Source organism: Carassius auratus, chromosome 1, assembly GCF_003368295.1.
Source record: "Carassius auratus strain Wakin chromosome 1, ASM336829v1, whole genome shotgun sequence".
Classification (NCBI taxonomy): domain Eukaryota; kingdom Metazoa; phylum Chordata; class Actinopteri; order Cypriniformes; family Cyprinidae; genus Carassius; species Carassius auratus.
In genome coordinates this window covers 14023880-14051555 of record NC_039243.1, presented here as the reverse complement: position 1 = coordinate 14051555, position 27676 = coordinate 14023880, and the positions used below count along the sequence as shown (strand labels likewise).

The following is a 27676-nucleotide window of genomic DNA, read 5'->3' as shown; positions in this document are numbered from 1 at the left end:
ATTTAATTTCTCAGGACACTTTTCTTTAATAACTTAGTTTGATTACAAATCTCTTTTTAATTATTTCTTTTGGCCTTTTGATCCTTAAAAGTTGAAATATCAGTTAACTTCAGCTATCGACCAACCTACATTCTAAGATATCTGCATTAGACATCAAACAATCCATACTGGTCAACCATTAGAATATTCCATATAAAATCATCCTATTTGCAAAGGATGCATCAGTCTTACCTCTATGGCGAGAGTGCTGAAGGAGGTAATGAGAGTCTCTTTGTCTTTGGGAATGTGTAGTGAGGACGGTAGTTTGGACAGAGACAGCAGGTACTGACTCACCACGCCACACAGACTCAACACCGTCTGATAAAACCCAGGCTCACCTGCAACCACACACATAAACACATTCAATGACAGTTGCAATTACCACTTCACTGTAATTTGCAGAATTTGCCACAAAGGAAAATTCCTATGCACTTACACCTACGAAAGTTTGGACAGACCTATTCATTTTCTATTATTATTATTTTCACCATGTCAAATCACCAAAACAATGAGAAAACACAAATGTAATGATGGGGATTTTGCAGTGACCACAGCAATGTTAAACAAAGTTTGCCTCTGTCTTGATTATAGTATTTATAGTATTTAGTAAACATTTGTATCCTGATCAGTGCCACCTATTATAGAGAAACGGATTTGGTTGTCATTCAGCTAATGGTTACCCACACAAGGGTTCAGGTCCAGGAGGTTTGTGAGTTATTAGGTTAGGTTAGGACTCACTGTAGACTTGATTAAGCTTCTGCCAATAGTCCCCACATATTTGGGAGGAGGGTAGGAGGGGCTGATGAGGGGAGGGGAGGAGCTCAATGACACCAGCCAATCGCTCAAAGGCCACCTGTTGAGCGGTGTCAAATATAACGGTCCCATGATCCTTACACACCCTCTGTACCCCAACACTCAGACATGATGCCAGCAGACACAAGTTAAAGTCCTGCAAACACAATAACACGACTTCAGTGTCCATCCGTGTCATAAAATGAGCGACACGTGGGTATTTGGACTTTACCTTGCAGGTCATGATTGCGTTCAGGTCAGATTGGGGAAGTTTCGTCAGAAGCTCTGTAGTTTCATATAGAGCTCCTTCACCTCTCAGACAACACTGAGATTTCACCAGAGCAACATACCACTCCTGCAACACACACACAATAGTGATAATTGTATGCTTTTGCTTAGGATTTTTTCTGCTATTTTCTATTTGAAACCAACGTTGTATGTAACGTCATACTTTATTGGGTTCCACATTTTCAGGGGGAGGAGGCGGGTCCCCGTCCAGTGGGTGTGAGGTAATGGGGGCGGCAGGGCTCGTGGTATCATCAGCAATAGTGGCTCTGAACCTGTCCAGCAGGGAGTAGAACCGCTGATGCCTGACATAATAAAAAAAGGACATTTTAAAAAGCAGGGTTGGGAGATCTTCTTATCTACAACAACAAAATAAACAGATCCGAAGTAAACTTATGAGGCGCTTTACCTTTGCGCAAGGCCACTGGTCTGCAGGTACTGCTGAATCCTGTCCAGCTCCTCCAGCGGCAGCTGAGCGATACTATTCTACAGTAGGAGAAGAAAACACAATCCTCAAAAAACATTTAGCGCAGTGGTTCTCATCCAGGGGTCTGGGGCCCACTAGGTGCCCTTCCAAGGGGGCTGCAAGATGGCTTGATATAATTTAAAGTAAGCTTGAACAGCTAAGATGTACGGTAAGCTGACATTGTGTTACTTATTTTCGTTTGTTCCCTCAACAACTGTCATTTTAATTTAACTAATCATTTTAATTTTTAATCTTTGTCATGGACATTTTTATAATGATTTTATCATATAGATTTTTTATATACCGTAATAGAAATGGTTATTTGTGAGTAAAAAGACATTTAAAAATACTCTAATCACAAATGACAAGAAGTGATGTAAATTAATTTGTAATAAAAAATAGAACATAGAATTAAAAACATTCAGCTATTTAATTAGATATTTCCTATTTATTTTAATTACTTATTATTATTTTATTTAATGAGGTTTTATTATTGTAATGTATACGGTAATATTTATATAAATATTTAAACAATTTTGAAGTGCATCTCCTCATTTCTCTATAATATATAAAAAAAAGAAAGAAAACAAGCAGCACCGTCATTACAGCAGAATTACCAGGAATGTCTTGGGGGGGCCTTCAAATATTGTCTTTGACAATAAGAAAAGCTGATTTGTGGTATCTGACATAAAAATAGATTTTTTTTTTTAAGTTTTACCTGCAAGGTCTCGGCAAGCAGCATCTCCACACGTCTGCAGGCGAGTGTGTCCACCATGCGAGCCAGCACACGGAACGGCGTGTTGAGTAGCTTGTCCACGTATAGCATTAGCAGAGCCCCAGACTGACTTAGATGAATGCCCTCCAGACACTGCAGGGTCTTCTTCAGCATTACCGGCTGGAGATTTACACATTTAAAACATAAGTGACTGAAAAGATGTGCAAAGCACGACCTAAACAAAGATGCAGCGCATGTGAATATACATACAGTAGAAAGGTTGTCGCAGCGTGATTGTATAGCCTGTATGAAGAGTCCGCTGGCTGCTGAATTTCGGTGCACAGCACTGATGAGATCCTGCACTGGAGGCTCATGGGAAAGACTGATCAGATCACTCACATGATTCACTGTCAGCCACGTCAGATGCTCAGAGTCATGCAGGTTTTGACACTGAGACAGGAAGAGAAAAAAGTGCTATCTATAATTTTTTTTATATGAAATATAAAACTGAATGGGTGTAAGCTTGGCAAACAGAGTTGTTTTATATAATAATAGCAGTAATCAACATATTTTAAGATATTTGTTTTTTTAAATTATCAGTATCAGATGACTTTGCATATATAATGGCCACTTAAAGAGAGTTTCTGGCCCCTACTGACTTTCCATTTGTTTAGTTTGTTTTCCATGCTACAGAAGTCAATAGTGACCAGCAACTGTTTGCTCACCCACAATCTTCAAAATATCTTCTTTTGTGTTCAGCAGAAGAAAGTAACTCACAGGTTTGGGACAATTTGAGGGTGAGTAAATGATGGGAGAATGTTCATTTTTGAGTAAGCAAAAACAAATTCTTAAGTGAAATGGTAGTTAAGACTTAAAATAAGACTCATGCTCAGACACTGCTTAAAGAAAAGGGCACACACTGCTTAAGAAATCTCACCACATAGTCACAGAAGAAGATAAGTGCTCCTCGTCGGACGATCTCTCTGTTAAACATAGCCAGCTTCCCCTCGGGCCTCTCCTCCTCTCCAGATGAGTGCGGACTCAGCAGCTTAGTGCTGGACAGACTGTGCCTCCTGATGAAATTATAAAGAAGAACTAAGCTTAAAGGCAAAGTTACATATTTGTATAAACAATAGATCTACCACAGACTCCTACAAAGAGCAGTTTCAAGTTTCACTCCAACATATAACTGTAATAATTCACAACACGTGGAAGGCCAATTTGTTTTTGCCCTTAAAAAGAGCAATTTATTCCTAAAATGATCAAGAGTATTGCTTAGCCTGGTTGTAACAATTGAGGCTTCATTTTAAACACCCTTTCTCATAAGGCTGCTCATAATGACCTGGGGGTCTGATGCACCTCGGACCACCAGGTGTAGTTGGTGTAGTTGATGATGAGAAGGACCTGACACCAGAGCAGGACCAGAGATGGGTGTGTAGTGATGAGCTGGAGCACCAGGCTGTTCAAACCCTCCAAAGCATAAAAATGACCCCCTTCGCCTCCCTCAGCCTTCAGCAGCCTGCTGCCCGCTGCCGTGATCCGACGGAACATTCCTGGAAAGTTGATGGCAAATGGGATCTTGGTGAGAAATCTGCTGAGCCGGTAAAGAGCCGGTGTTTGGTTCTTACACCGGGACATGTGACTATACGAGTTAAGACACGAGATTCTGCCTACCTGATTTGAAGATGTGGATCAAACACATGAGCAGTGTGCCCAGCTGCTGACAGTAGAACGTGTGCTGCTGTTCACTCATGTCAACTTTCACCTGTTTAGTGGCGATATCATCCAGCATCACCCCCACTAACTGCAATAAGAACCTGACAAACAAAAAGAGATTAATAATTGTATTAATTCTTATTGTTGTCGTGTTTAGAACAATGGAACACTTTAGCAGAAGCATTCAGCCAATCTTCAACAGGTGTGTGATCATCTAAATACAAAAGAGGAGGAAAACCTGTTTTTCTCCATTCAGTATGACTTTGAGGTTATTATTATTTCTATTATTAATCAGTATATTTTATTTGATCATTTTTCCACCCTAACTGACTTTTTTTTTCCAATTACCTAGCAAATGTTTCCTCAGGTGGAACGTGCTGTGGCTCTCCATTGGCGTCTTCCATGGTGGTGGGCGGAACTTCGGGAGGGGAGGAGTCATCATCACACAACCGACGGATGGTGGGACAGGAAAGGAGGTATGGCGACAAAGAAAGCTCCTGAATACGAGACAGAATGATGTCCTCTGTGGACTGTGAGATGAGGACGCGCAGGATGGCGAGAATCCCAGACACCCACAACTGCACCGTACCCACTGAGGCCTACAGAAGAGAACAGGAAAACACTGAGCCAATTGACAGAATTAAGTGCATTGGCATTTACCACTGTTCAGCAAATTGTTCAGTGGGTAAAAATACAGTAATTCCAATATGAATCCATGTGCTAGGGAATTCTGTGTGAAGGCAAAAGAATTCCTTATGTAATTGGTCACGCAAATTCACCACGTGTACCAGCAGAAAGCTGCTTGTTTTGAAAGTGACTTCTGTCTGAGCTATGCTTCATTAACTATATGGACAAAAGCATGGGGACACACCTCTTAATTTCTGAATTCAGGTGTTTCAGTCAGACCCATTGCAAGCAGCTACCCACACAATCTGCATTTGCAAACATTTGTGAAAAAATGGGTCGTTCTAAAGAGCAATCCAGCTTTTGCTAGTCAATTCAAGCATGGTACTGTATGAGTCTCCTCTGTTACATCAGATTCAGCCGTAAGTGATATTATTGGAAAGTGTTTCGGAACAGCAGAAATTCAGCCACAAAGAGGAAGACCATGTAAAGGCAGTGCTGAGGTGCATGGTGCATAAATGTCGTCAACACTCCGCTGACTCCATGAGTAAAGAGAACCAAACATTTATGTTTTTATGGCCAAGCAGCTGCATGCAATCCTCAGATCACCAAGCACAATATGAAGCGTCAGATACACTGATGTTAAGCATGGGCACCTGGACTATAGAGAAGTGGAAACATGTTCATGTTGGAGTGATGAACCATAGTCTCATAGGCGAGCCTGGGTTTGGCTGATACCAGGAGAACATTACCCGCCTGACTGCACTGTGCCATTTGTAAAGTTTGGTAGAGGAGGGATTTTCTGAAAATGCCACTTGCTTCCAATAAAGGCCAATCTTAATGTTTCAGCATACCAAGACGTTTTGGACAATGCTATGCTTCCACCTTTGTTGGAACCCTTTGGGCAAGGCACTTTTCTACTCCAGCATGACTGTGCCCCAGTGCATAACACAAAGTCCATAAAATGACTTGGTTGGATGAGTTTGGTGTGGAAGAACTTGACTGGCCCACACAGAGCCCTGACCTCAAGCCCTATCCCACGGATCACCTTTGGGATGAACTGGTATGGAGATTGTGAGCCAGGCCTTATCATTCAACATCAGTGCCTGACCTCACAAATGCTCTACACTGCCATACAGTGTATATTATTACAATATTGACATTGAACCATTTTGTCTGTAACTTCTATATTCTAATATTTACTGCATGAGGAAAGTAATCTAAGTGATGTGTGACTGAAGGTTCTCACTAGTGTAGAAGGCGTGATGAACATGCTCTTCAGTAGCATGTCCACAGGCCGCAGAGAGGAGGGAGCCACAGTCTCGAACAGTGTGTTTAACACACCCAAAGCCTCATGGGAGTCCAGATGCATCTGTCAAGCAAACAAAAGCAAACATGTAAAGTACAATTAAAAAAAACCCTGTTCTTTAGAATTAATTTTGAATTTGAGATGATACTCAGGACAGGAAGTAGATTAGACAGAACCGCACTTGCTGTTTGCCGATCATTGGTAGGATGATGTCAGCGATCTGTCGTGAAAGCCTCTTCCACTTATCTTCGTTCTCTTTATGGCACTGCTGTAGGACTAGAATAAACATCTCCAGCACCTGCACACAAAAAAACAACCATAAGTTTACATGTAATCCAGGAATGCAACACACACACACACATACACCAGAACAAAGTTTTACCTGATGGTGTTGTATGAGGCGTAGCAGCATGGACACCACCACCTCCTTTTGAGTGTCCAGCTCCTTCCCCGCATCTGCTTTATTGGAGCCACGCAGCACAAAGAGGTCGTGTACTATAGGCTGCAGTGCAGGGATTGCTGGGAAATAAAGAGAAGCATAAGAATCAACACTAACTTTTTCAAATGATTAGATTGATGTTTAAACTATTATGTGGAATTTTACAGTCGATATGCAAATGTATATATATTTTTTTAGTTTAAAATGTGATTTGATAAACTGTCATTACATATTCTCCTCATGGATGTGAATGTGAATATATATTGGTATTGTGATTCCACACACCGTGTGTTACTGCCTTCCTGTCGCTGGCCATGATTCCATCACACAGCTGAATGATCTTTGGGATGCTGATGATCTGTTTGGAGTGGTAACGCTCATAGGACAGCAGAACCAGGAAAAAGAAAATGTTGGGCACAATCTCTTCAGAGTTCCTTCATAGAAAAAAGAAATCACTTTAGTGCAAATTTATGACATAAGCAGATCTGTGCATTTACGAGAACTCTACTATTGGAAAGATTGGGGTCAGTAAAATAAAAAATAAACTAATAATTTCATTCAGCAAGAACGCTTAACGTTAAAAATATTTCTAATAAATGTTCTTTCAAAGTAGTTTTTCATAAAATAATCTTTTTTTTTTTTTTGTATCACAGTTTCTTTAAAAATATTAATATGCATATTCGTTTTCTACACTGACAAAAAACTTGCTAGTGTATGTTATGGTGACTGTCAGATGGTCTTACCTGAACTGCCCCACTTCAATATATTCAAACTGCTTCAGCACGAAACCAATGAATACCTGAAACAAACACAGGGTAATAAAATATTAGCATTGTTTGAGTTTAATGTAGAAATATAATAAGATTTCTTTTGATTCTCAATTAGTTTAGCAAATTGGAGATTAGCATGTTGACATTAGGGGTTTAATCTACAGCTCTAAACGACTTGCCTGGTCTGAATCAAGCAAACAGTAGTTGACCCGGAGCTGCACAAGCTGGGTGAGAAGGTCCAGCACCTGTCTTTGTAGAGCAACTGAGGTGCTGGTGGTGTACTGCTTCAGTGCCTTTATCACCAGCGGCTCAAACAAACGGATGTGATTATGAATGGCATTCTGAAACACACACAAGTAGTCTACTATTACACACTTGAAATATAGGTCAAGAAGACATCAGTATTGTTACTGTTAGTTAAAAGTAAATGTACAATTATTTAAAAATCATTATGCCAATTAAAACGAGATGAAATTAAATTACACAAAAATGTAATTAAAAACTTTACAAAAAAAAAAAAAAAACTATGCATTGGCAACTAACTGTAACCAGTTTAAGATGAAGTACTAAAATTGAAAGAAATTAAGCTAAAAAAAAAAAAAAGAAAAAGAAAATGATAAAAGCACATAACACTTAAAAAAAATACTGATCTGAAATATATTTTACTGTTACAGCTGGTACATTCTCCTCGTGATAGTATGCACTTATACAAAACACTTTATAAATTATGATATAAATAAGTGTAACAAATAACAATACCATATAATAACATAAATACAATAAAACAGACCCATCAAATAACTACAAAACAAAAAAGTGGCCCAAAAAATATAAATTTTACCATATATTTCCAAATATTCCTCTGCTACCACAATATTTTATTACTGATTAATAAACAATAAACATTCATCAATATTTTTTATTCGATATGATTTGTCACAGGTATCCCCACTGTTTTTACTTCCAACGTCACTCAAACAAATGACAGTATATTTTGTTATTTTATAATTCTAGTAACGAATTATGAGGCAACTTACCTTGTCTCCTCGATGGCGAGTGACATTGGTGATACTCGACCTCAGTTGATTGGACACTTTTTGCATGACATCAAACCACCTATAGGATCACAGAAATGACATGTTCAGTCGTAACAGCCTTTTCATTTTCTATTTCTAGATTTATCTCTATGAGGAACTGTTCTACACAAGCACACTCTCTCTCACCCAGAGGCGTCCTGCTCTTGTTCAGCTTGCACCATGTTTCTGAGGCTGGCATCTGCGAGGGCCTGGGTAAAGTGAGTGTATGGGGCCATGAAACAGTAATGGTAGAGGCCGGGTCTGACACTGGTCGAGCCGAGCCGGAGGGCCTTGCCCTGGGACCGACATGGGTGAGACGACGCCCCCTCATACTGAGATGCAAGATTGGTCCCAAACAACGACTTCAACAGCTATAAGCACAGAGCACATAGTGAAGCCCAGGACTTTGTAAAGCCACGGATTGAATCAAAAGAGTAACGCATGTCTAACCTGCTGAACACACACAGTGGCCATAGTGGGTTCCCTTGAAAAACAGGACTTGAGGTAACCCAGGATCTCTTCAACACACTAGATAGTTTAAAAACAGGGTTAAAGCTTGTTATTGGCATTCATTTTGCTCAGACATCATCATTTATTCACTGACTTAGGCTTTGTTGTCATACTTTGCCAATATCATGCAGGGTGGCCATCTCAAGCAGCTGTGAAAGGACATCAAGCGCCGACCTCAGGAAACCTCCAAACTTCTCATTAGTGTTGTGAAGGTCTAAGGTGACTTTGTAGTTAGCATGTGTAGCTCTCAGTGCATCATACAGCTTCAGATAAGGAGGCAGGTGATAAAAGCTGCCCAGAGTGGTGGATTTGTTAACGGCTGGTGTCGCTGTGCTGTCCACCGATCTGCCTGTATGGAAAAACAGTGCAAGATACCCGTAAATATTCAATTAATAAATAACAAATAGCACCATGACCTATTTTCCTTTGCATACTCAGTAGAATTCTTCATATGTATGTATCTACATGTGGCACTGTGAGCGTGACTGTACCTGTGTTGGCTTCTCCTCCTTTCTTTGGGCTCATGGGGGTGGTGCTCGGCTCCGTCATCTCCTTCTCTTTCCCCTTTCGTCTGATTGGACTGAGAGATGGAGTGTTGCCCAATGAGGGTAAAGTAGCCTGGGAGGAAAGATGAACAGAAATAATGAAGCTTTAAATACTGTTCGTAAATATGAACTATAACTGATGTGTAGTGTCTGTTGAATTCCTTTACCTTGGCCGCATGGCCTGGGGGTGTGTCTTCCAGCACATGGGCGCAGATGTTAAGGATCTTCAGCAGGTGTGAGAACAGCTGCTCCACCATTACAACTAGAGAGCGGTCATTAAGAGCAGGCCACGCCTCCTCTACCTTCGAAGGGGCGGAGTTAGACTCCTCCTCACCTGCCCACGGGCTCTTCATGCACTTTGGTGCAACAGCTACAAAAACAGGTTGAACACAACATTTTAAATACAAACGGGACTAAAACAAAGTGAAGAAAACGTACAAAAATCTAAATAGCTCTTGAAATGGGACTTCCATTAGCCTTGGATGAACAGAATTAAATCACACTTAACCCTCCTCAGGCGGTTTGGCCATTTTCGACAGATTTCATTTGTGTTTGTTTAATAAAAATGAGGCTTCCTTAATCTGAGGGATTCAAAACTTTTTGACTTTTTTTTTTAGATATGCAATCCGAACAAACAAAACATAACTTTGGTGGTCAAAACTGACCGACCACAGGAAATGAATGTGAAAGATTATAATGCAGATAATTCATGTATTAAATAAAATCAAATTAACCAATTATAAAATCTACATATCAACGCTGAACAAAAAAACATAGAAATAAAGGACAGAGACTATAAAACCTTTGCTCATTTGCTTATACAATGGTGGTGCAATTAAGAAACTTAAAACACTTAATTAAAAAAAAATTACTCTCTTGTAAAAAACTGTGGCTACTCTAATCTAAATGAGTTTGTACCCGCGAGAAGGTTTCCAGCCAGTAGCAGAGCAGCCTGATGTGCAGACAGATCAAGAGGGAACCAGGCAGAGGAGATGAGAGACAAAACCATACTGGCCACACCGACCGTCAGAGACCGGCGCATGTCCTCACTACCAGCAGGCTGAGAGAGACTACAGAAGAAGAGAAGATTTCTACTACTGCAGAGACAGATAAAACTGACAGATAAGACTGGCTTTTTATATTCTTTTACACCAATAATATGATCAAGACATCAAATCTACTGTAAGCAGGTTTTAATCTTTGTCCTAGAGGAAGATCAACTTCTGTTAAGATTCAGTTCCCGAGTGTGAATTCAGATGAGGAGTGTGTACCTAAAGGAACGTCCTCGGCTGCGGTACTGGCTGGAGCGGTTGAGATGAAAGACAGAGGAGCACACATAGCCACAATGCCAGCCTGTGCTCCAAGTGCACACTGGGAAGGTGCTGGACAAAAGGCACAGAGCCTCACAACAGCCAAACTAGAGCGATGACATTAAGTGTAGAGATTAGATCTTGATTCCAAATAAGACCACTCTTCAGAATTACAGCAGCTGTTTCTTATGTCTGTGCCACCAACCAGAACTATTTCCAACCACACAGAAGCCCACAGAGGTCTGCTATTATGATGTGTTTTTTTTATATAATCTGTGGGCTCTTGCAATTTGGAAACAAGCCATAAGCAATATTTTATAAGAGTTTTACTTAAAAGGTTAAGGCACTCACAGTGGTGGCTCTGGAAGTGGAGGAGGTGAGGGCGTGGGAGACGGCAGCGATGACCCGGGATAGGTTGTTCTCCACTGTAACATCCGGTGCACTCTGATCCAGATTGTAGCCACGGTATGTTCTGCAGTGATCACATTAAGAATTAGAATAAAGCCAAATGCACAACCAATCAAAACTCTGGGTCAATATTTTATTACTGATTAATAAATAATAAATATTCATCAATATTTTTTATTTGATATGATTTGAGATAATCATTAATTATGTCCCCACTGGATGCAAGAAATGCATTGTTTGTAATGGGTTTTATTGGTTTTGACTCATCACACTAGGACACACAGCATCACAGTATGTTAAGGGCAATAACATTTCCATCACACACTTGAGGTATTCGAACCTTAAGCCGCATTAAAACAATGCATTACACCCAAATAATGTTCTTTTTAGCAATGTCATATGACCCCTTTAAAGTAGTGTTCCTAAGCGCCACCTGCTGTCAGATAGGGAATCTGCGTCTCATTCAGCTCGTCAGCTGTTTCGTTCAGATATGTTTTATTTAGTATAGTTTCACAAAACTGAAATCAGACTATTCTGTTTTTGCTTTAAATTTCTAAATTATACAGTCTTAGATTCAAAACTACTCATGCATGCAGCATCCTTGTTTGGATCATGATTAAATTCCAGTGGTTTTCTCTAAGAACACAGAGCAGACAGAGAGTCGTAGTTTGTTGATATCAAGATATATCTTTTATTTGTGTAACTTTTTTGATTTGTTTGATTTGGGGTTCCTTTCAAAATTTCAATTTAGTTTTGTTATATTTTAATTTCAAAGTCAAATTGTGAATTGAATCGAATCGAATTTTTTTTCTTATTATGATCAATGTTGATAACAGATGTGCTGCTTAATATTTGTTAACAGTGATGTATGTTTTTTTTTCCAGGATTCCTGATGAATAGAAAGTATAAAAGAAAAGCATTAATTTGAAATATAAATCATTTGTAACATTATACTTTTATATCAATTGATGTGCCCTAGCTGAATAAAACTATTGTTTTCTTTTAAATTAATGTAAAAAAAAAAAAAAAATGAAAGCAGCCATTTAAACATGTAATGCAAAGAAAGAAGAGCTGTAGTGTACCGTGTAATAGTGCTGGTAGTGAACTGTGATGGAGGCTGGGTCTCGTGCATTAGCAGCTGCAGGTACACACTGCTCTGATCTCGAGCTATGGCCACAACCGGGTCTGTCTGAGCCTGGTCACAGTCAAAGAACAACCTGGGCACCAGCCTGAGTAAAGAAAGATTGAGCAAACTCAGAGTGGGAGATTTGTGATGTGCAGTCGGGAGATGATCAGTCAGAGGTGAAATGTCTGAATACCTGCTGATGGTGTTTGCTGCCACATGTCTCACACGCGGGTCTTCATCGCCCAGTAGATGAAGCACAACTTCATTTAGAACCCTGTCCTGGAGCCTCAACAGCTGAAATGAAAATATTAATAATAAAATATTAATTATGTTTGTAAAATATATTAAAGCTATGTTACATAGCAATAATAAAACAAAAAAAGTGTAAAAAAAAAAAAAGTATATATATATATATATATATATATATATATATATATATATATATATATGTAAACAAGCACGCATGAGAAGCACATGGGGAACATGTGAAAGACGCGCTGAATGAAGGCACATTCACTCTCTGACAGCAGATGGCGCTAAACTGCAGCCCTTACCCTGGAACCCCCATAAAGCAAGCAGCTGCACTACTTTCTAAAACATATTTAAATTATTTTAAATAGCCATTCAGATTTGTGTATTCACTATGATGATTATCACAGTGCCAAATACTTAAGTAGTTAGACTTAATAGGCTATTTATTTTCAAACTTTTTTTTTTTTTTTCATTTTAATCTGGACTTACAACATGCCCAATATATTGTTTGAAAGTGTTTAGAATCTTTGTTAATTCCAACTTCATTAGTTAATATTAGTTAATTCATAAACATAAACTCCCAATGAAAAATTATTCTGAACATTCAATAATCTTAGGTATTCCAGTATTTAATAACATGTTGTCAAAATCTAACATTGCAACTGAGCTAACATAAATTAATACAAAAAAAAAAAAGAAAAAAAAAAAAGATTAATAAATTCTGTAGCAAATGTAGCTTTTGCTCATTGTGAATGTTGATAGTTAACTAATGGGGTCTTATTGTAAAGTGATATGGGTCTTTATAGTTCTTTTGCACTTTTAACTGTGCAAATCTTTTAACTTTACATATTTTTTCTGTATTGTTTTATTGCATTTAAATGTTCAGTTATTTTTGTTATAAGAAAAACGTTATTTAACCTGTTGTACTGTATTATGACCACTTTTCACACTTTTCATAAATTTATGCATTTGGCAAATGCTTTTATCCAAAGCGACTTACAGTGCATTCAGGCTATACATTTTTACCCATCATGTGTTCCCGGGGAATCGAACCCCAAACGCTTGATATCACAATGCTCTACCACTTGAGCTACGAGCAATTTATCGCAAAAGGAAATTTTGATACCGACATAATACTAGATTAAAAAATCAAATGAATGGAAAATGAATCCTTCATCTTAAACGGAGTAAAGTGAGAAAGAGAGATGACTTACCCCGGTATAGTGATGCTCTCCTTTGTGCAACTTCTCAGTTTTTCTTTCCAAGAAACTTACTAACCTGGAACAATAGTTGTTTTTTAACACAGAAACAATAGTTGTTTTTAATAATTAGATGTTTGATTCTTTCCACAAAAATCAGCAGTTACATATGAATTAGGGGTGTAACAATTCACTCGTTTTCTCGATGCATCAATTACAAACCCTGACGACTCATATGCATCGATCTTGAAACATGATTTTTTTAATCGTGAAGCGCCGATCTCAGACAGTAATCCAAAACACTTTCAAAAAGCGATTCAATGCTTTCAAATTATATACACATTAAATTACTACATTATCGGAGCAGTCGAAAGCTGCCATTGAATGATAAATGCGTTTAAACAATGCAGATGAACCGAATGTACGAAGGAAACTGTTAAAATAACCAAAGCATTAACAACGACCTTGAAATAAGAGTGTGGGGTTTATCTAATAATAAGCTTTAGCAAACAGACATCTGGCACGTTTTCTCTCAGAATCATTGTTCGCTGATGGAGAGGAAAAGTTAAATAGCTACTGTAGCATTTTATTCTTTGAAAATGAGATGAAGACCTTTTCACACTAAAAGAGAAGTGATCTCGGTCTCATAGACGTGCCAGGCTTTATCTGCAGCTAAACTGAACAAAAGCAGAATGAACTGATAAAACGTTAATAAAACCCAAAATAAGTACAATTTATGAATGATGCAGTGCTAATTGACATATCATCTATTACAGTACAGAAACTATAAAGTATATTTTCTACCTTATTCTGTGCAGAAAATTAAAATAATTGATAATTAAATGTAGCTTAATATATAAAACAATCATAAAATTGCCATTAGGAAAAAAATATAGATTACAAATCAATTAGAAAGATTATTGTCCAGCAGTGTATTTGATTTCTTACAGCTAATTAAAAGTAATAAACAAAGAAGAGAATTCCTTGTAAAAAAAAAAATATATATATATATATATATATATATATATATATATATATATATATATATATATATATATATATATATAATTATGATAATACATAGGCTACATACGGTACATAAAATTATTGTATTTGGCATTTCTGTCACTTCTAAAATGATGGCTACGCCCCTGGTGTGACAAAATGTTAGCTTATACATAATACTCTTAAAGCTCTTTTTAAAAATCTTGGCTTACATGCATTTTTACGTATGCCATGTCGCATCATTAAACTAGCATTTAACAATGGACAAAAGGTTTTGTTTTTTTTCCTAACCTATGGTTCTCTAACCATAAATGCTTCTTTAATTTGACCCGACTAAACATTTAAAGACTTTAGGGGAAACATTTAAATAATCCTGTGAATGCACTTAAAAGAATGCAGAATTTAATCATTATAATCGAATCAAATTTAATTGTGAATCGAATTGTTCAAAACTGGCAAAAATCCTTATTGAATCGAATCGAAAACCTATGAATCGAATCGAAGCCTTCCCAAAGATTCACAGTCCCAATATGAATATATGTGCTTTTTAAATTATTGTATCAAAATGTGCTAAATAAAGTAAAGTTTGAATCCACTTACCGAAAATCGATCTCAGCAAGGGTCTCCAAAAGCTCAGTGCGAACCAGCCAATAGGAGCAGTCCTTCAGGGTCAGCAAATCAATGAGCAGCTGCAGGCCAAGTTCACTTAAACTGCCACTGCACAACGCCATGATACAGGTCTGTAGTTGTGTAAAAACACACAATACATTTATAATCTTCTAAAACTAACAGACAGATTTAAACTAGCATTCTTCACATGTTCAAAATGATCTGAGGGGCATGTATGTATGTATGTGTGTTTGTGTGTGTGTGTATCTATGTATGTATGTATATATATATATATATATATATATATATATATATATATATATATATATATATATATATATATGTATATATGTATATATGTATATATGTATATATATATATATATATATATATATATATATATATATACACATACATACATACATACATACACACCACACACACACACATTTTTTTTCTCACCCTAACAGCAGCACAGGCCATTTTACATGTGACTGAAGATTCATCTTTTAGACTTCGCTGCAGCAGAGGCACAACGTTTTCGAGTGTCACAGAGTTTCCTAATAAAACAGAAAACCAGAGAATGTGAAAACAAGCCTTACGAGTGTGTGATTCATCTGATCAAGCTGTAGCTGTAGTCCTCACCTGTGACAGAGTGGATCTGGGACAGCCATGTCTCTGTGTTGTAGCGTGTCTTGAGCTGGATGCCTTGGATTAAAGCCCCACACATGATGGCTGTGGCTCCTCTGATCTGAGGATCCCCATGTTCAATGTACTGCAGTATATCACTGATGTACTGTTGCTCTGTTCACACAAACACAACAGTTTCAGGTTTCTAGTTTGGAATCAATTCAGTTTTGGGGTCCAGACAGTCAGGCTCAATATTTAGTCTTTTGTTGTAAGTGAATGTCTGGAGTGTTCATTCCCTCACTGAACGCTCTTGTCTCGTGTGTTTTTGTCGAGCAAGTGGATTATGTTTTCATTGGCCAGGTGTTCTTCTGTTGTCATGTTTAATATAGCACACACCTTGCCTGACTTTAAACTGGCAGTGTGTTTCCACGTTATCTTGTTTTTTGTGAGCACATAGGCCATGTGGTCTCATGGTGTCATGTTTTGTGTGACTACTTATCTTTTTATGGTTCATTTGCCCCACCTGCTCTCCTCTGAAACTCTTTCCCTATTTATTCTCCCTGTGCTCTCCGTTCTGTGCCAGACTGTTCCTGTGGTCCTATTGGTTCCCAGTGTGTCCTGCCCTGCCACATCCTGTCTAATTTTGCAGTGGCTAAGTATTTTACTCTATGGGGTAGTTTTGTTTATTTTTGAGTTATGATAAAGCCTGTTGAGTCCTCGACTCTTCCATACCAAAAAATGGGACACATATATACAACTAAATAAAAACAAATTTAAAGACAAAACAATAGACATCTATTAACTTTTTTTTTTTTAAACAAACGTAAAAAAAACAAAACAAAAAAAACAAGAGCGAGTGATTCAGTTGACCCATGAATGAACAGAATCCTTGGATGGGGTCAGTGTTTTTCTCACCATCTGGCTCTTGTCCTTCTAATGGCTGCAAGTAGAGTTTGTTGAAGAAGGATTCGGGTAGAAGAGCTGCTGCTGCCCCCACACAGCTAACGGCTAATGCCTTCACGCTCACACGGACCTCATTATCAGGAACCAGCCCTACAACACACACACACACACACACACACACGCACACACACATATATGATTTTATGAAGAAAGACACTTTAATGTTCAAGTAGCAAACAACAACACCAAAAAACACTTGTATGCTTTTGTATGTGACAATACAGAGTCAAGCAACACATGTTTTGTTTCTCACCATTTCTTTGGCCGGTGAGCAGGAAGGAGGCAGCCAACAGCCGCACACAGTGCACCAGAGGCTCTTCATTTGGGTCAGTATAGTGACCAATTTCTCCTTTAATCCTAGATGGCTAAAACACACAGAACACATACAAAATATTCACAGATTATGCCGTTTAACTACTAGATCTCTGTTGAGAATCTGTGAGAACCTGAAGATGCACAACATTGTTCAACATCATTATTGAGTGTGTTCACCTTGTTGTCGAGATCTGCGGCTTCCTGGACCTCTTCCTTTGGTATGAATCGATCCACACTGCTACAGGATGATTGCCTGTTGTGACCTTTTCCCTCCAGAAGATGGGGCTTACTTAAAGCTGACAACAAGAGAATACTGTGAGCTAAAATGATGACTAATAAACACTCAAGTTAGACCTTTAGAACAGGGTGTATTGCTGAGAAAGTGTACTAAATGAGGATGTACCCAGTGCTGACTGAGAGAAAGGCTCTGGAGGTTTATCAGGCGGTGGAGCTGCACCCTCCTCTTCCTCATCCTGCAATGTGCCGATCTGCATCCCTGAGTACTGACTATCACTGCCGTCCAGCACCTACACACACACACAAACACACACACACATATATATATACTTATATAAATGTACATATGTCACTATCAATATATATATACACACATAACAGAATGGGCCAAACTCACAAACAAGCATAAACATTCATGCAAATGAACACAAAAAACAGGAACAGTCAGACATGCAGTATCACTTTAGGAACTCATACAAATATTGCATGATCACAGCTTTCTTTTGCATAATAATATGCATGTCAAGATAATTTTTGGCCTCACAAGAAAAAAAACGTAGGGTGTTAATCAACTGCAAGCTACACCACCAGAAAATGAGGATTTAATGGCTGAATAGATATTAACTTATACATTTTAGTCTTCTAATTTGGCAGAAGGTAGCTTGTGGCCAGAGATCACTGCTTTCATCAAAACCAGGAAATGGCTCAAATTCAATCCAATATTATTTTAGTATTATTTATATACTATTATAGTACTTACTCAATTTTTGAATTAGCTTTCATTTTTCTATTGCCAGTTATCATTTTTATTTTCAAGTTTTATTTCTTTTTGTGTGCTTGTCATTTTTATTAGTTTTTTTTTTCTTTTAATATTTCTAAACAGCTTTAATTTATCTATTTCAGTTTTAGTCATTGTAATATTTACACTTCAGTTGGTTGTCAAATCAACATTAAGCTTACATTTTTCATCTAACTTTTATATGAATTTATCTTTAAATTGCAATTACCGAAAAAGATTTTTAACACTTTAAGTATAAGTTAACAATGACTGGTTTCATACTCAAATGAAGCCCTTTAAACTGATCTGAGATCAGCGTCAGTGTTGTTGGGACTGGGTTTTTAATCACTGCTCCAGAATCAGGGAAATAAACGGTGTTCAAACACCTCAGGAAAGAGGATGTGCATGTGGGGACGGAGCAAATCAGGGGTGGGGTTCTATCCGGGCAGGGAAGAGCAACAATAGCCTCACCCCCGTCCTCTGCTGACCTGCTCACTACTGCTAGAGGAAGAGATGGCAGAAAAGGAAGAGGAAGAAGTCGAGGTAGAGGAGGAGGAATAGAATGGCCTGTAGATAGTCGACTCGCTGTCGGAGTGTGGGTCCGGCCCTTCTGTGGGAGTTGGGGAAGGTGGTGAATAGCTCCGACAGTGTCTGCTGGTGCTGGTGACACTTACGAGCTCGGCGCAGTCTGAAGGCGTCACAGCGGAGTCCGGCCCCTCTGTAGTCGTCTGGGAACTGTCACTAGGGGGCGACGACAACACTGCTCCCATTGACATCTGGTTCCCATCGGTTACTAAGTCACCGGACGTGCTGACGACCCCGGCGCCACCGCTTGAGCTGCGACTTAGCATGTCCTCGTCTTCCTCATCTGGAGTATCAGGCCCTACGCCCTGCTCTGACGCACTCAGGTCCACTGAGTCTCCCGGCTGCAAGGCATGCTGGGAGGAGCGTGGCTGCTCTGTGATGATGTCAGATGTGCCAAGAGACGAAACGCCGGATGAGGAGGGAGCTTCACTGGAGCTGTCGCCACCAACCGAGGCTTGAAGAAATGTGAGAGAAACAAAGCATTAATCTTTCCATATATTCCATGCAAAGCATTTGTTTGAATTCAAGGAGTGTTTGTTTTATGAAGAAAGCAAAGGTTATGGACATGATGTTGGTAGCTGCCTGGTTTCTTTTCTGGTGTTTTGTCTAGGTAAGCGCAAGCATGTTGCAATGTGTGGTTGCTAGAGCGCTCAGGCAAAACAACAAATCCTCAAATCTACACTAAGCGTCCAATTTTGCCGTCGGAAATAATTTGTACCGTATTTTCCGGACTATAAGTCACACTTTTTTTCATAGTTTGGCTGGTCTTGCGACTTATAGTCAGGTGCGACTTATCAAAATTAATTTGACATGAACCAAGAGAAATGAACCATGAGAAAACATCACCGTCTCCAGACACAAGAGGGCGTTCTATGCTGCTCAGTGCTCCTGTAGTCTATACTGAGCAGCATAGAGCGCCCTCTCGTGGCTGTAGACGGTAATGTTTTCTCTTGGTCCTTGGTTCTAAATAAATGCGACTTATAGTCCAGTGCGACTTATATATGTTTTTTTTCCTCATCATGACGTATTTTTGGACTGATGCGACTTATACTCAGGTGCGACTTGTAGTCCGAAAAATGCGGTAATTGTTTTTGAAAGTAGTCCCTTATGCTCACCAAGTCTGTATTTATTTTGCAAGAGATTTGCAAGGCTGATTTTTTTTTTTTATCCATCAGGAGAAAATCGAAAGTCTTAAAACGTGACAGTACGCCCCTCCTCAACTTACCAGAGAATGATCCTGTGGGGACCTCTGCCCTTTCAGGGTCATCTTCCAAACCCTCCTCTTCACCTGACAACAGCTTACCTAAAACAAGCACAACATCCAAGACATATCATTACAATGCACCAAACATGTTTCTATTCCAAACACCATTCTAACTTTCTTTGACAGTCTAAAACTCCAACCGCACATTCAATATCAAAACTGTTCTACTGACGTGCCACAGACAGGCCCTCGAAGCACACAATGAAACATGTCAGTAGGTTAGATGCAAAAGAAGGACAGAAGAGTCACCTTTCTGCTTTCTGAGGAGGAGAGGACTGCATGTTGACCCACCAGCTGTAAGCAGGAAACAGGAAGTGAAGAGAGCAGAAAAGCCCAAAAATTCATTTTGAGGGTTAGAGGAAGGAAGAAGCAGAGGATGAAGATCTCATGCAGGGTGAAATAGTTTGCAGTGAACTTACAGATCAGTGATGTCACAAACCGAATATATATAACATAAAGAAGCAGTGTGGGGTATATTAAGAGAGGAATTTTAAGAGAGTATGTTAATAGTGAGTAACACAATTTGAATTAAACTGAAAAAAAGAAAACTTTTACAATTTAGCACCTTCACATAAAAAAATAAATAAAAAAAAAAAATCCAAAAATGAGATTACTTCTATGAATAGAGGTCAACATATATTGTTTTGGCAGTTAATTAGTGAAAATCAACGGCGATAATTTAAATTCTCCATGTTCCTCTGTGCTCATCTCGCAGCGAAATAAAAATCATATTTTTTTCAGTAGTGATTTAACACCTTATGCATATACATTTATTTTTATAATACAAAAATTGCCATAATTATGAAATTATTGTTTATTCTATAATAAAATCCAACAATTTCAACTGAAAGTTTTTCATTCGTATGACTGATTTTAAAAACAATCTACAAATCACTTGGTCATTGGGGCTGGGAAAATAAATCGATGCATCGCAAATCGAGAAATGATTCAGCATCGATTCTGAGATTTTCCGAATGCATCGCGATTCTTCCTTGAATCGATTCGGAGCATAGTTTGAACATCAGATGGCACTCCACGCTTTAGAAACAACCGTACTCTGCTTGTTTCCAAATCCTTACACACACTTAGAACCTAATATAATAATTCATAAAATGGGTTAATAATTCACAGTGGGCTGTGCTTACATTAATCTTGTGTCATAAAAGCATTCTAAGCTGAGGTGAAAGTGCATGGTATGCCGAATGCACTAGCACCCTTTAACCCTCTTCTTCATGAGCATTTGAGTGTGCAGATAAATACTAGATTAGAGTGCCATCTGCTGTTAAAATCTAAGCTCAGAATCACGATGCATTCTGAAAATCTGAAAATCGATCCATGAATCGATTCTGCATCGATTTATCTTCCAAGCCCTATTGGTTATGGTTTAGCCACATTTACCTCATTTAGTTATAAGTATCAGTAAAATACACTATCAGTCGATCTCTACTTATATACACAACACAAACCTTATTTTTCTCACATGGTGTTTTTCCACTGGCAGTGTAGCAGAGATGACAAAACTATTATGGCACTGACTATATGCAAAAGCAATATGCAATATTTACCAATAAGTTCGAGGATGCTGCCACTTCGTGCACGGCACTCTGTCTCTTCTCTAAAGACACTGGTGTGTGATATTTTACCACGCGTGATGAGTGCGTTCAAGAGCTCAGGGGCAGGAGTGCGAAACACTTGCTGCAGAAGCTCCAGAGACGCTGTGACCACATTATGATCCCAGTGCTGCGTGTAGTGCAGGGTCACTTCATAGACCTGAGAACCGAAGATTAGAGTCTACATGTTCACAAATACACTTCAGTACACATAGACCAACATAACACAAATCACAAGGATACGATGAACTTGATCAGCCCTGGTACCTGAATGAGCTGCTCAGGTGCAGGGGTGATGTCCGCCTCTTTACGAACAAGACCAAAGCTGCCCTTCAGGCTGGTGTTAGGAGCCTGCTGCTGAAGAAGAGGCATCAGGTAGCGCAGCGTCAGTAACACACCCAGAATCAGGTGACTGGAATGATCCTCATCCACTGGCACTACCAAACCTGCGAGCGAGAACACAGGAAGATGAATTAAGACATCTGAAAAATAGCATTTTGACAGAATCTGAGTTGTAGAGTGTAAGCGTCCTACTGAGCAGCACGTTGAGGAGCCAGGTGTAGAAGTAGTGTGGTCTGCGTGAGTGCTGACACACGCTGACAGCCGAGCTGGCCGCCGTTCGCCGAATAGTGGGAGAACTGGACTTCAGATTGGCAACAAAGGCCTTCAACAGCATCTAAATACACATTCAAAGAGTGAAATCATAAGTGCCACATTCAAAGTGAATGTGACTGCTTTATTATAATTCTTGTTAATAATACTTTTTTTTATGCATTTTGTAAGAAAATTATGAAAGAGACGTCTAGGAACATGAGGGATGGGCTTATGCACACCCTTTGAACTTTTAATTTGTGTTTTCCTCGCAAATCTGTGATCACTCTTCTGCAACAAAAGCGTAAATACAGAGATATAATCATCTGAAGAGGTACAATAGCATTCAGGCTCGAGGTCAGTACAAATCTTTTTTTTTTGTTTTTTTTATAAATATAAATTCAAAATTGACAACAAAGACATTTATAATCTTTCGGTTTTAAATAAATATTGTTCTTTTGCACTTAATTTAAAAAGTATTACGGTGTCCACCAAAATATTAAGCAGCAAATATGTTTTTCACGTAAAATCAAGAATAAAAACCAGCACAATATAATGTTTTCTGAAGAATCATGTGACACTGAAGACTGCAGTAATGGTTGCTGGAAATTCAGATTTGCAATACAGGAATATATTACATTTTAAAATACATGAAAATAGAAAACACTAATTTTAACTTTACAATTTGTATTAAAAAACTGTATAGAAACATTTTATTAATTTATGATTCGAATGCATGCTCAAATAAATGTAGCATTGGTGAGCATTACAGACTTCTTTCAAAAACTCAAAACTATTTTCCCGGCCTCGGTGGTTGTGTATTCTGTATAATCTTTTATTAAGCACTCCTGGACTGTTCGTATTACTAAACAAATTGATTTGCCTTCATCTGCAAAAATCTTCACTTGCTATTGCATGTGAAATTTGTTTATTTAAGACTTGGATTGAGCTGGTTTTAAACATAAGAAAACAGCACTAAACTGACAGCTGTAGTGTCTTTAGATGTTAATGTGTTCTTGGCAAGGGAACAGGCTCTTTCTGTCTCCTAGTGATGTGAGGGAGAGCAGGCTCATGGATAATTAAATCCAGTCTGAGTCACATTCCATTTAGAGAAGATGATGTCACCACTGCACATTCACAGCTTCAGACAGCGAGAGAAGATAACGGAGGGGGAAATCCCTCAATGAGGTGCCAAACCACAGAAATCAGGCCAGGGGTCATGGTTAATGTTGTGGTGGTGTGACTTGAGTCAAGTGATTTCCACCTGAACATCAGGTGATGCGGTTCAATAAAGCGACATGGTCTTTGAAAACCTTTAACTGTGACAAACCTTCATCTAAACCAAAAACCTAGTTCACAGTGCTTTCCTTTGTTTTAAATCTCTTTCTTTATAGTACTGAACTCATACCTTGATCTCCCCATCATTGGCGAAGTGACCCAGGGCAGCCATGATTTTAGGAATTGAAGAAGAAAGAGTTTCCTGCACCGTCTCCTCCTGACGTTTTGTGATCCGTGTCAGACACGGAAGCAGATTCACAAGATACGGCCTGAGGAAAAAAGAGAGAGGAGGATTCGTGTGTGTTTGCTGATTAATACAATTAAAAGCATGGGTTTCATTTTGTTATCAGTAACCCAACATCAGTTTCATTTATTCCTGAGCAGACCAATAGAAGTAACTGACTTTTAATAAGTTAATAAGCATACCTGCACTTCTGTGGACGAACAAGGTGAGCGAGCTCAGCAAACCTCCACAAGGCTGCCCGCAGACTCCGAGAGGCAGCGTTCTGTCAAAACAGAAAGAGTAGTGCTTTATTAGTGATCTGTGCATGTCCCTAGAAAAAACAAGAGCCCTGTACCTATGAAAACTATAGGGACTGCCATTTCAAAAACACTGTAGCCCAGAAAAAAACAATAAAGCACTGTTTGCACCATGAACAAAACAATAAAATAAATCACAGACTGTCTATTCACACCCAAAGCAAAACAAAACTGGAACTCTTAAAACCACGACATCAAATCTAAGAAAGGTGGGAAAGCCAAGACAATTTTTTATTCCTTGTGAAAAGATAATGCAATCGGATTCACCTTTTTAATTTCTTTGTACAGTTCCAGCTGGAGCCTAGGCAAGTTGGAATCCATCAATGCCTGCAAAGTAAAAGGAAAATACATTTTATTACAACATGTTAGCACAATAAGCATCACAGTCCAAACGAATATATAAATATATATATATAAACTATTCATGACTCACTTTGATGATTTTGTTGAGGCACTCATCTGCCACCATCCTGACGTCAGACTCTTTGTCGTCGCTGCACAACAAGAACATTTCCATAGCGATTCCGAGAAGCTTCTGGAACTCTGGAGATGTCCTGATGAAGTCACAGTCAAATACAGCACTGAATGACACATTACACACACTAATAAAAAAAAAATAGGTAGGCTAAACCTTTCTAATTAGCAGCAACCATGATAAAACATGTACATTATGTATATTATGTCTCAACAAAGGCCATTTGACTTTGTCACTCATTCAGTTTATAATAGCAAAGAAGGAGTGAGTGTGTTCTGTTCCTCCTTATATCTGGGTGTTACTATTACCCAAATTACCCTCAAACACTGACAGCTTCAAGAGCATGTTGTTGTGAAGCTGTTGTGCAGTCCAGCAATAATAATGATCGGCAAAAAAGGAAATGCTAAATGAAAAACAAGGATGTGGCTACACGGTTAAGCAAAGAATGAATCCCCTTGATCCAGACGCAGCAAAACAAATAATGAACTTCATTCAGCTGCATGGTGTATATGAGCTGGACCGCTGATGATGCTCTAGTTTCAGCTCTCGTCTGGCATCAGGATGAGTGTAGCAAGGCCAGTAAAGCCAAAACCGTAGGAAATTCGACCATTAACATTTTACCCAATCTTAAAGTCCAGGACTGTTTCTGTCTGTGCACCCAAAATCTGCCAGGATTTGACAACATCTGTGCTGTCCCTAAACTTCTGAACAGCAGTGTATATCCTAACCTACAGGTGAAGAACAGCACTTCACTAATGTGCTTCAAAAAGATGTATGCATGCCGGCAAGTTTACAATAATCTTTTTTTTTTTGTTTGTTTGTTTTCCAAACAGATTTATTCTGTATTCAAGTGTAGTCATGCTGAAAGAAATGGACTTTGAAAACGTATAACTCATATTAAAACTTGCTAGTAATAATTCAGGATTTTTCATCATGAATACCTTCACTGAATTTGCATCGTAAAGGTGCAAAAACCAGCCTAGCGTCTGCATCAAAAGGCTTTTGCCTCATAAAAGTTTGACCAAATCTGATTATCCTTCATCTGACGTGTCCGTCCATTGACTAGTGCATACCTCAGCGACTGTGCCACGATGTTTTCACATATCGTCAGGCAATGAGTCACTCTGTCCTTTTTGGTTGTAGCAAGGTCTTTTTTTCTGTAAGAAAACACAATTTTACTGTGGATGTCATGAAAACAAAACATAAACTGAATTTTTAAACCTTTTGATCTGATGAAACACATGAATAACATCTTCAGCAGATACAAACATACAAAAGAGCTGCTAATATACAACACAATGTGAACAGAAGCAACCGAGTATGTATCTGTAAAGTGAGTATATTAGATTGAGCCACAGTGGTCAGCCAGACACTGATTTATTTTCTGATACTGATTACCAAAATCCATTAGGTGAATGTAATTTTGCCAACAATGCAGAAGTAAAGCTGTTCTTCTGGACCACAGCACATATAGCATCACTGTTCACTGGTGACGATCTAAAACAAATCTGAAGTTATTCAACACAACCAAACGACCTCAGCAGATGAGTGTTCAACCTTGAAAAGCTAAATATGTAATCGCTCATCTATTACAGTGGTTGACACATGATCACTTGGCGGACAGGTGCCTTAAAATCCTAAATAGTACCAAACAGTTTAGAATGGGATGTTTACCCAGAATAATGTAAATCTGTCTCATTAACAGAACATTCATTCATTCAATTTCACGAATTAACATATTTTCAGTGCAAAGTCAATGATTCAATTTCTTCTTGTGCCTTAAATAAGGAAATCACTTCATTTATTTACACACAAGTCCCACCCAATGTCTTCGTAAGTTATTCATTTACAGTTACTAATTTACAGTGACCTTACATTATACAGTTTGAAATAAAAGAATCAAATAGAGATAAAAGATCTTCGAATTAAAGTTACGTTAAAAGAATAATATCCACATTGAAATTAATAAGTGAAGATCGCTAAAATGTTTATTTATTTTCTGTGAAAGACAAACCTTGGTGGATTTGCAAGATTTTTAGTGTGACTGTGATGATAGTTCAATACATGGAGCTGAAAATTGTCATTGTTTATAATAAATATCTGATTGAAACATTTTTTTTTTTTGTCTCTGATGGTATGAGTCACGCTGACTAACAGGAAAGGAAAAACATTTTGTGGGAGGATGTAAAAAAAATCAGGAGATGAAAAGATTCATAGAAATCACTGCATTTACACATGAACATTTCCCAGTGTGACTTTTGGTTCATCAAGAATTATGGAGTTATTTTTGGATTTCTCTATATGCAACAGCTTTCCCCTTAGGTTTTCTAGATGATCGCGCGCTGTTTTATCTCGCAGCTGACGCAGAATCAAGCCACACTTCTAACGCGTAGAGCGTCATCTGATATTAAGCCCAAAACGACAACAACCAGCTTTATACGAGAAAACACGCATCCCTTCTGAATGTCATGATAACATCACTATAGCGACTGTGTCAGGTGATGATGATGATGATGATGAGGCTGCATCAGGTCAGCACTCACTGTTTCTGGACGAGCTCCTCGGCCGACAGCGGGCCTTGCTGCTGCTGCTGGAAGGATTTGAGCGACTCAAACGCTTTCATCAGCTTCTCCATGGTGGCCATTTGATCAGAAGCACTGATCTGGATGCAGTCTGACTGGAGAGATGGAAATATTTACAAACTCGACTCTACAGCCAGAGGAGTCGAGCGCCGTGCAGACTGCTGAAGGGAAACTGTGTGTCGTCGAGATCGGACACCACTTATAAGTGGACAGAACCCCCTTAAATCCGATCTAATGTCCACACACCATCAGATTATGACCGGTATTCCAACAAAATTTTCAGAAGGTAGCTGAAAACATAACCAGCTCTGAAAGCCATCTTAAAGCAGGGTATGGGGGGCAACTATTCTGCTGTATTTCCGGGTTAATAAAACCCCTGTCAAAATTAAAGTCCTCTTTGTCATAATAAAATGTACTACGATGCCCATATCTGTAGCGAGCTTGACTAACATGCATTTTAAGGCCAGATCAATTACTAGGTCTGACTAGACTGCTGTATGCAAAATGTATGTTTCTGGAAAATAAACAAACTTTATACAGCTGGTTGTGCCTTTATTTCTTTATTTTTTCATTTTAAAAAAATTGAAAGCAAAATCAAAGATATGTTTTAATTATTGTTGAATGTGAAGCATA

At 38.6% G+C, this 27676-nt stretch overlaps 1 protein-coding gene across 3 annotated transcripts in view; it reads right to left on the bottom strand.

Moving 5' to 3' along the window:
* The window catches only part of LOC113075089 (huntingtin-like), a 38556-nt gene extending 11049 nt beyond the window's left edge, over nucleotides 1-27507 (bottom strand). For 2 of the 3 annotated variants that reach the window (XM_026247852.1, XM_026247871.1), the window contains exons 1-48: nucleotides 27005-27507; nucleotides 25535-25618; nucleotides 24420-24540; nucleotides 24254-24313; nucleotides 23873-23952; nucleotides 23577-23715; nucleotides 22112-22253; nucleotides 21845-22023; nucleotides 21533-21737; nucleotides 20217-20261; nucleotides 19929-20006; nucleotides 18793-19157; nucleotides 17507-17630; nucleotides 17281-17399; nucleotides 17042-17153; nucleotides 16741-16878; nucleotides 15841-15999; nucleotides 15658-15755; nucleotides 15187-15326; nucleotides 13597-13660; nucleotides 12324-12424; nucleotides 12087-12233; nucleotides 10948-11068; nucleotides 10558-10703; nucleotides 10205-10356; nucleotides 9454-9656; nucleotides 9233-9359; nucleotides 8855-9090; nucleotides 8682-8759; nucleotides 8379-8602; nucleotides 8193-8271; nucleotides 7335-7496; nucleotides 7129-7184; nucleotides 6671-6819; nucleotides 6329-6465; nucleotides 6128-6244; nucleotides 5887-6009; nucleotides 4362-4612; nucleotides 3972-4114; nucleotides 3640-3850; nucleotides 3235-3370; nucleotides 2568-2747; nucleotides 2301-2477; nucleotides 1526-1602; nucleotides 1283-1421; nucleotides 1064-1186; nucleotides 778-988; nucleotides 232-377 (exon numbers count right to left, since the gene is read on the bottom strand). In XM_026247852.1, coding sequence (XP_026103637.1) covers nucleotides 232-377; nucleotides 778-988; nucleotides 1064-1186; nucleotides 1283-1421; nucleotides 1526-1602; nucleotides 2301-2477; nucleotides 2568-2747; nucleotides 3235-3370; nucleotides 3640-3850; nucleotides 3972-4114; nucleotides 4362-4612; nucleotides 5887-6009; nucleotides 6128-6244; nucleotides 6329-6465; nucleotides 6671-6819; nucleotides 7129-7184; nucleotides 7335-7496; nucleotides 8193-8271; nucleotides 8379-8602; nucleotides 8682-8759; nucleotides 8855-9090; nucleotides 9233-9359; nucleotides 9454-9656; nucleotides 10205-10356; nucleotides 10558-10703; nucleotides 10948-11068; nucleotides 12087-12233; nucleotides 12324-12424; nucleotides 13597-13660; nucleotides 15187-15326; nucleotides 15658-15755; nucleotides 15841-15999; nucleotides 16741-16878; nucleotides 17042-17153; nucleotides 17281-17399; nucleotides 17507-17630; nucleotides 18793-19157; nucleotides 19929-20006; nucleotides 20217-20261; nucleotides 21533-21737; nucleotides 21845-22023; nucleotides 22112-22253; nucleotides 23577-23715; nucleotides 23873-23952; nucleotides 24254-24313; nucleotides 24420-24540; nucleotides 25535-25618; nucleotides 27005-27105 — 6705 coding nt within the window. In that variant the 5' untranslated portion in view covers nucleotides 27106-27507. The remainder of the gene's footprint in view (nucleotides 1-231; nucleotides 378-777; nucleotides 989-1063; nucleotides 1187-1282; nucleotides 1422-1525; nucleotides 1603-2300; nucleotides 2478-2567; nucleotides 2748-3234; nucleotides 3371-3639; nucleotides 3851-3971; nucleotides 4115-4361; nucleotides 4613-5886; nucleotides 6010-6127; nucleotides 6245-6328; nucleotides 6466-6670; nucleotides 6820-7128; nucleotides 7185-7334; nucleotides 7497-8192; nucleotides 8272-8378; nucleotides 8603-8681; nucleotides 8760-8854; nucleotides 9091-9232; nucleotides 9360-9453; nucleotides 9657-10204; nucleotides 10357-10557; nucleotides 10704-10947; nucleotides 11069-12086; nucleotides 12234-12323; nucleotides 12425-13596; nucleotides 13661-15186; nucleotides 15327-15657; nucleotides 15756-15840; nucleotides 16000-16740; nucleotides 16879-17041; nucleotides 17154-17280; nucleotides 17400-17506; nucleotides 17631-18792; nucleotides 19158-19928; nucleotides 20007-20216; nucleotides 20262-21532; nucleotides 21738-21844; nucleotides 22024-22111; nucleotides 22254-23576; nucleotides 23716-23872; nucleotides 23953-24253; nucleotides 24314-24419; nucleotides 24541-25534; nucleotides 25619-27004) is intronic. The other variant, XM_026247931.1, reaches the window with a different exon arrangement.
* Nucleotides 27508-27676: the final 169 nt, after the last annotated feature.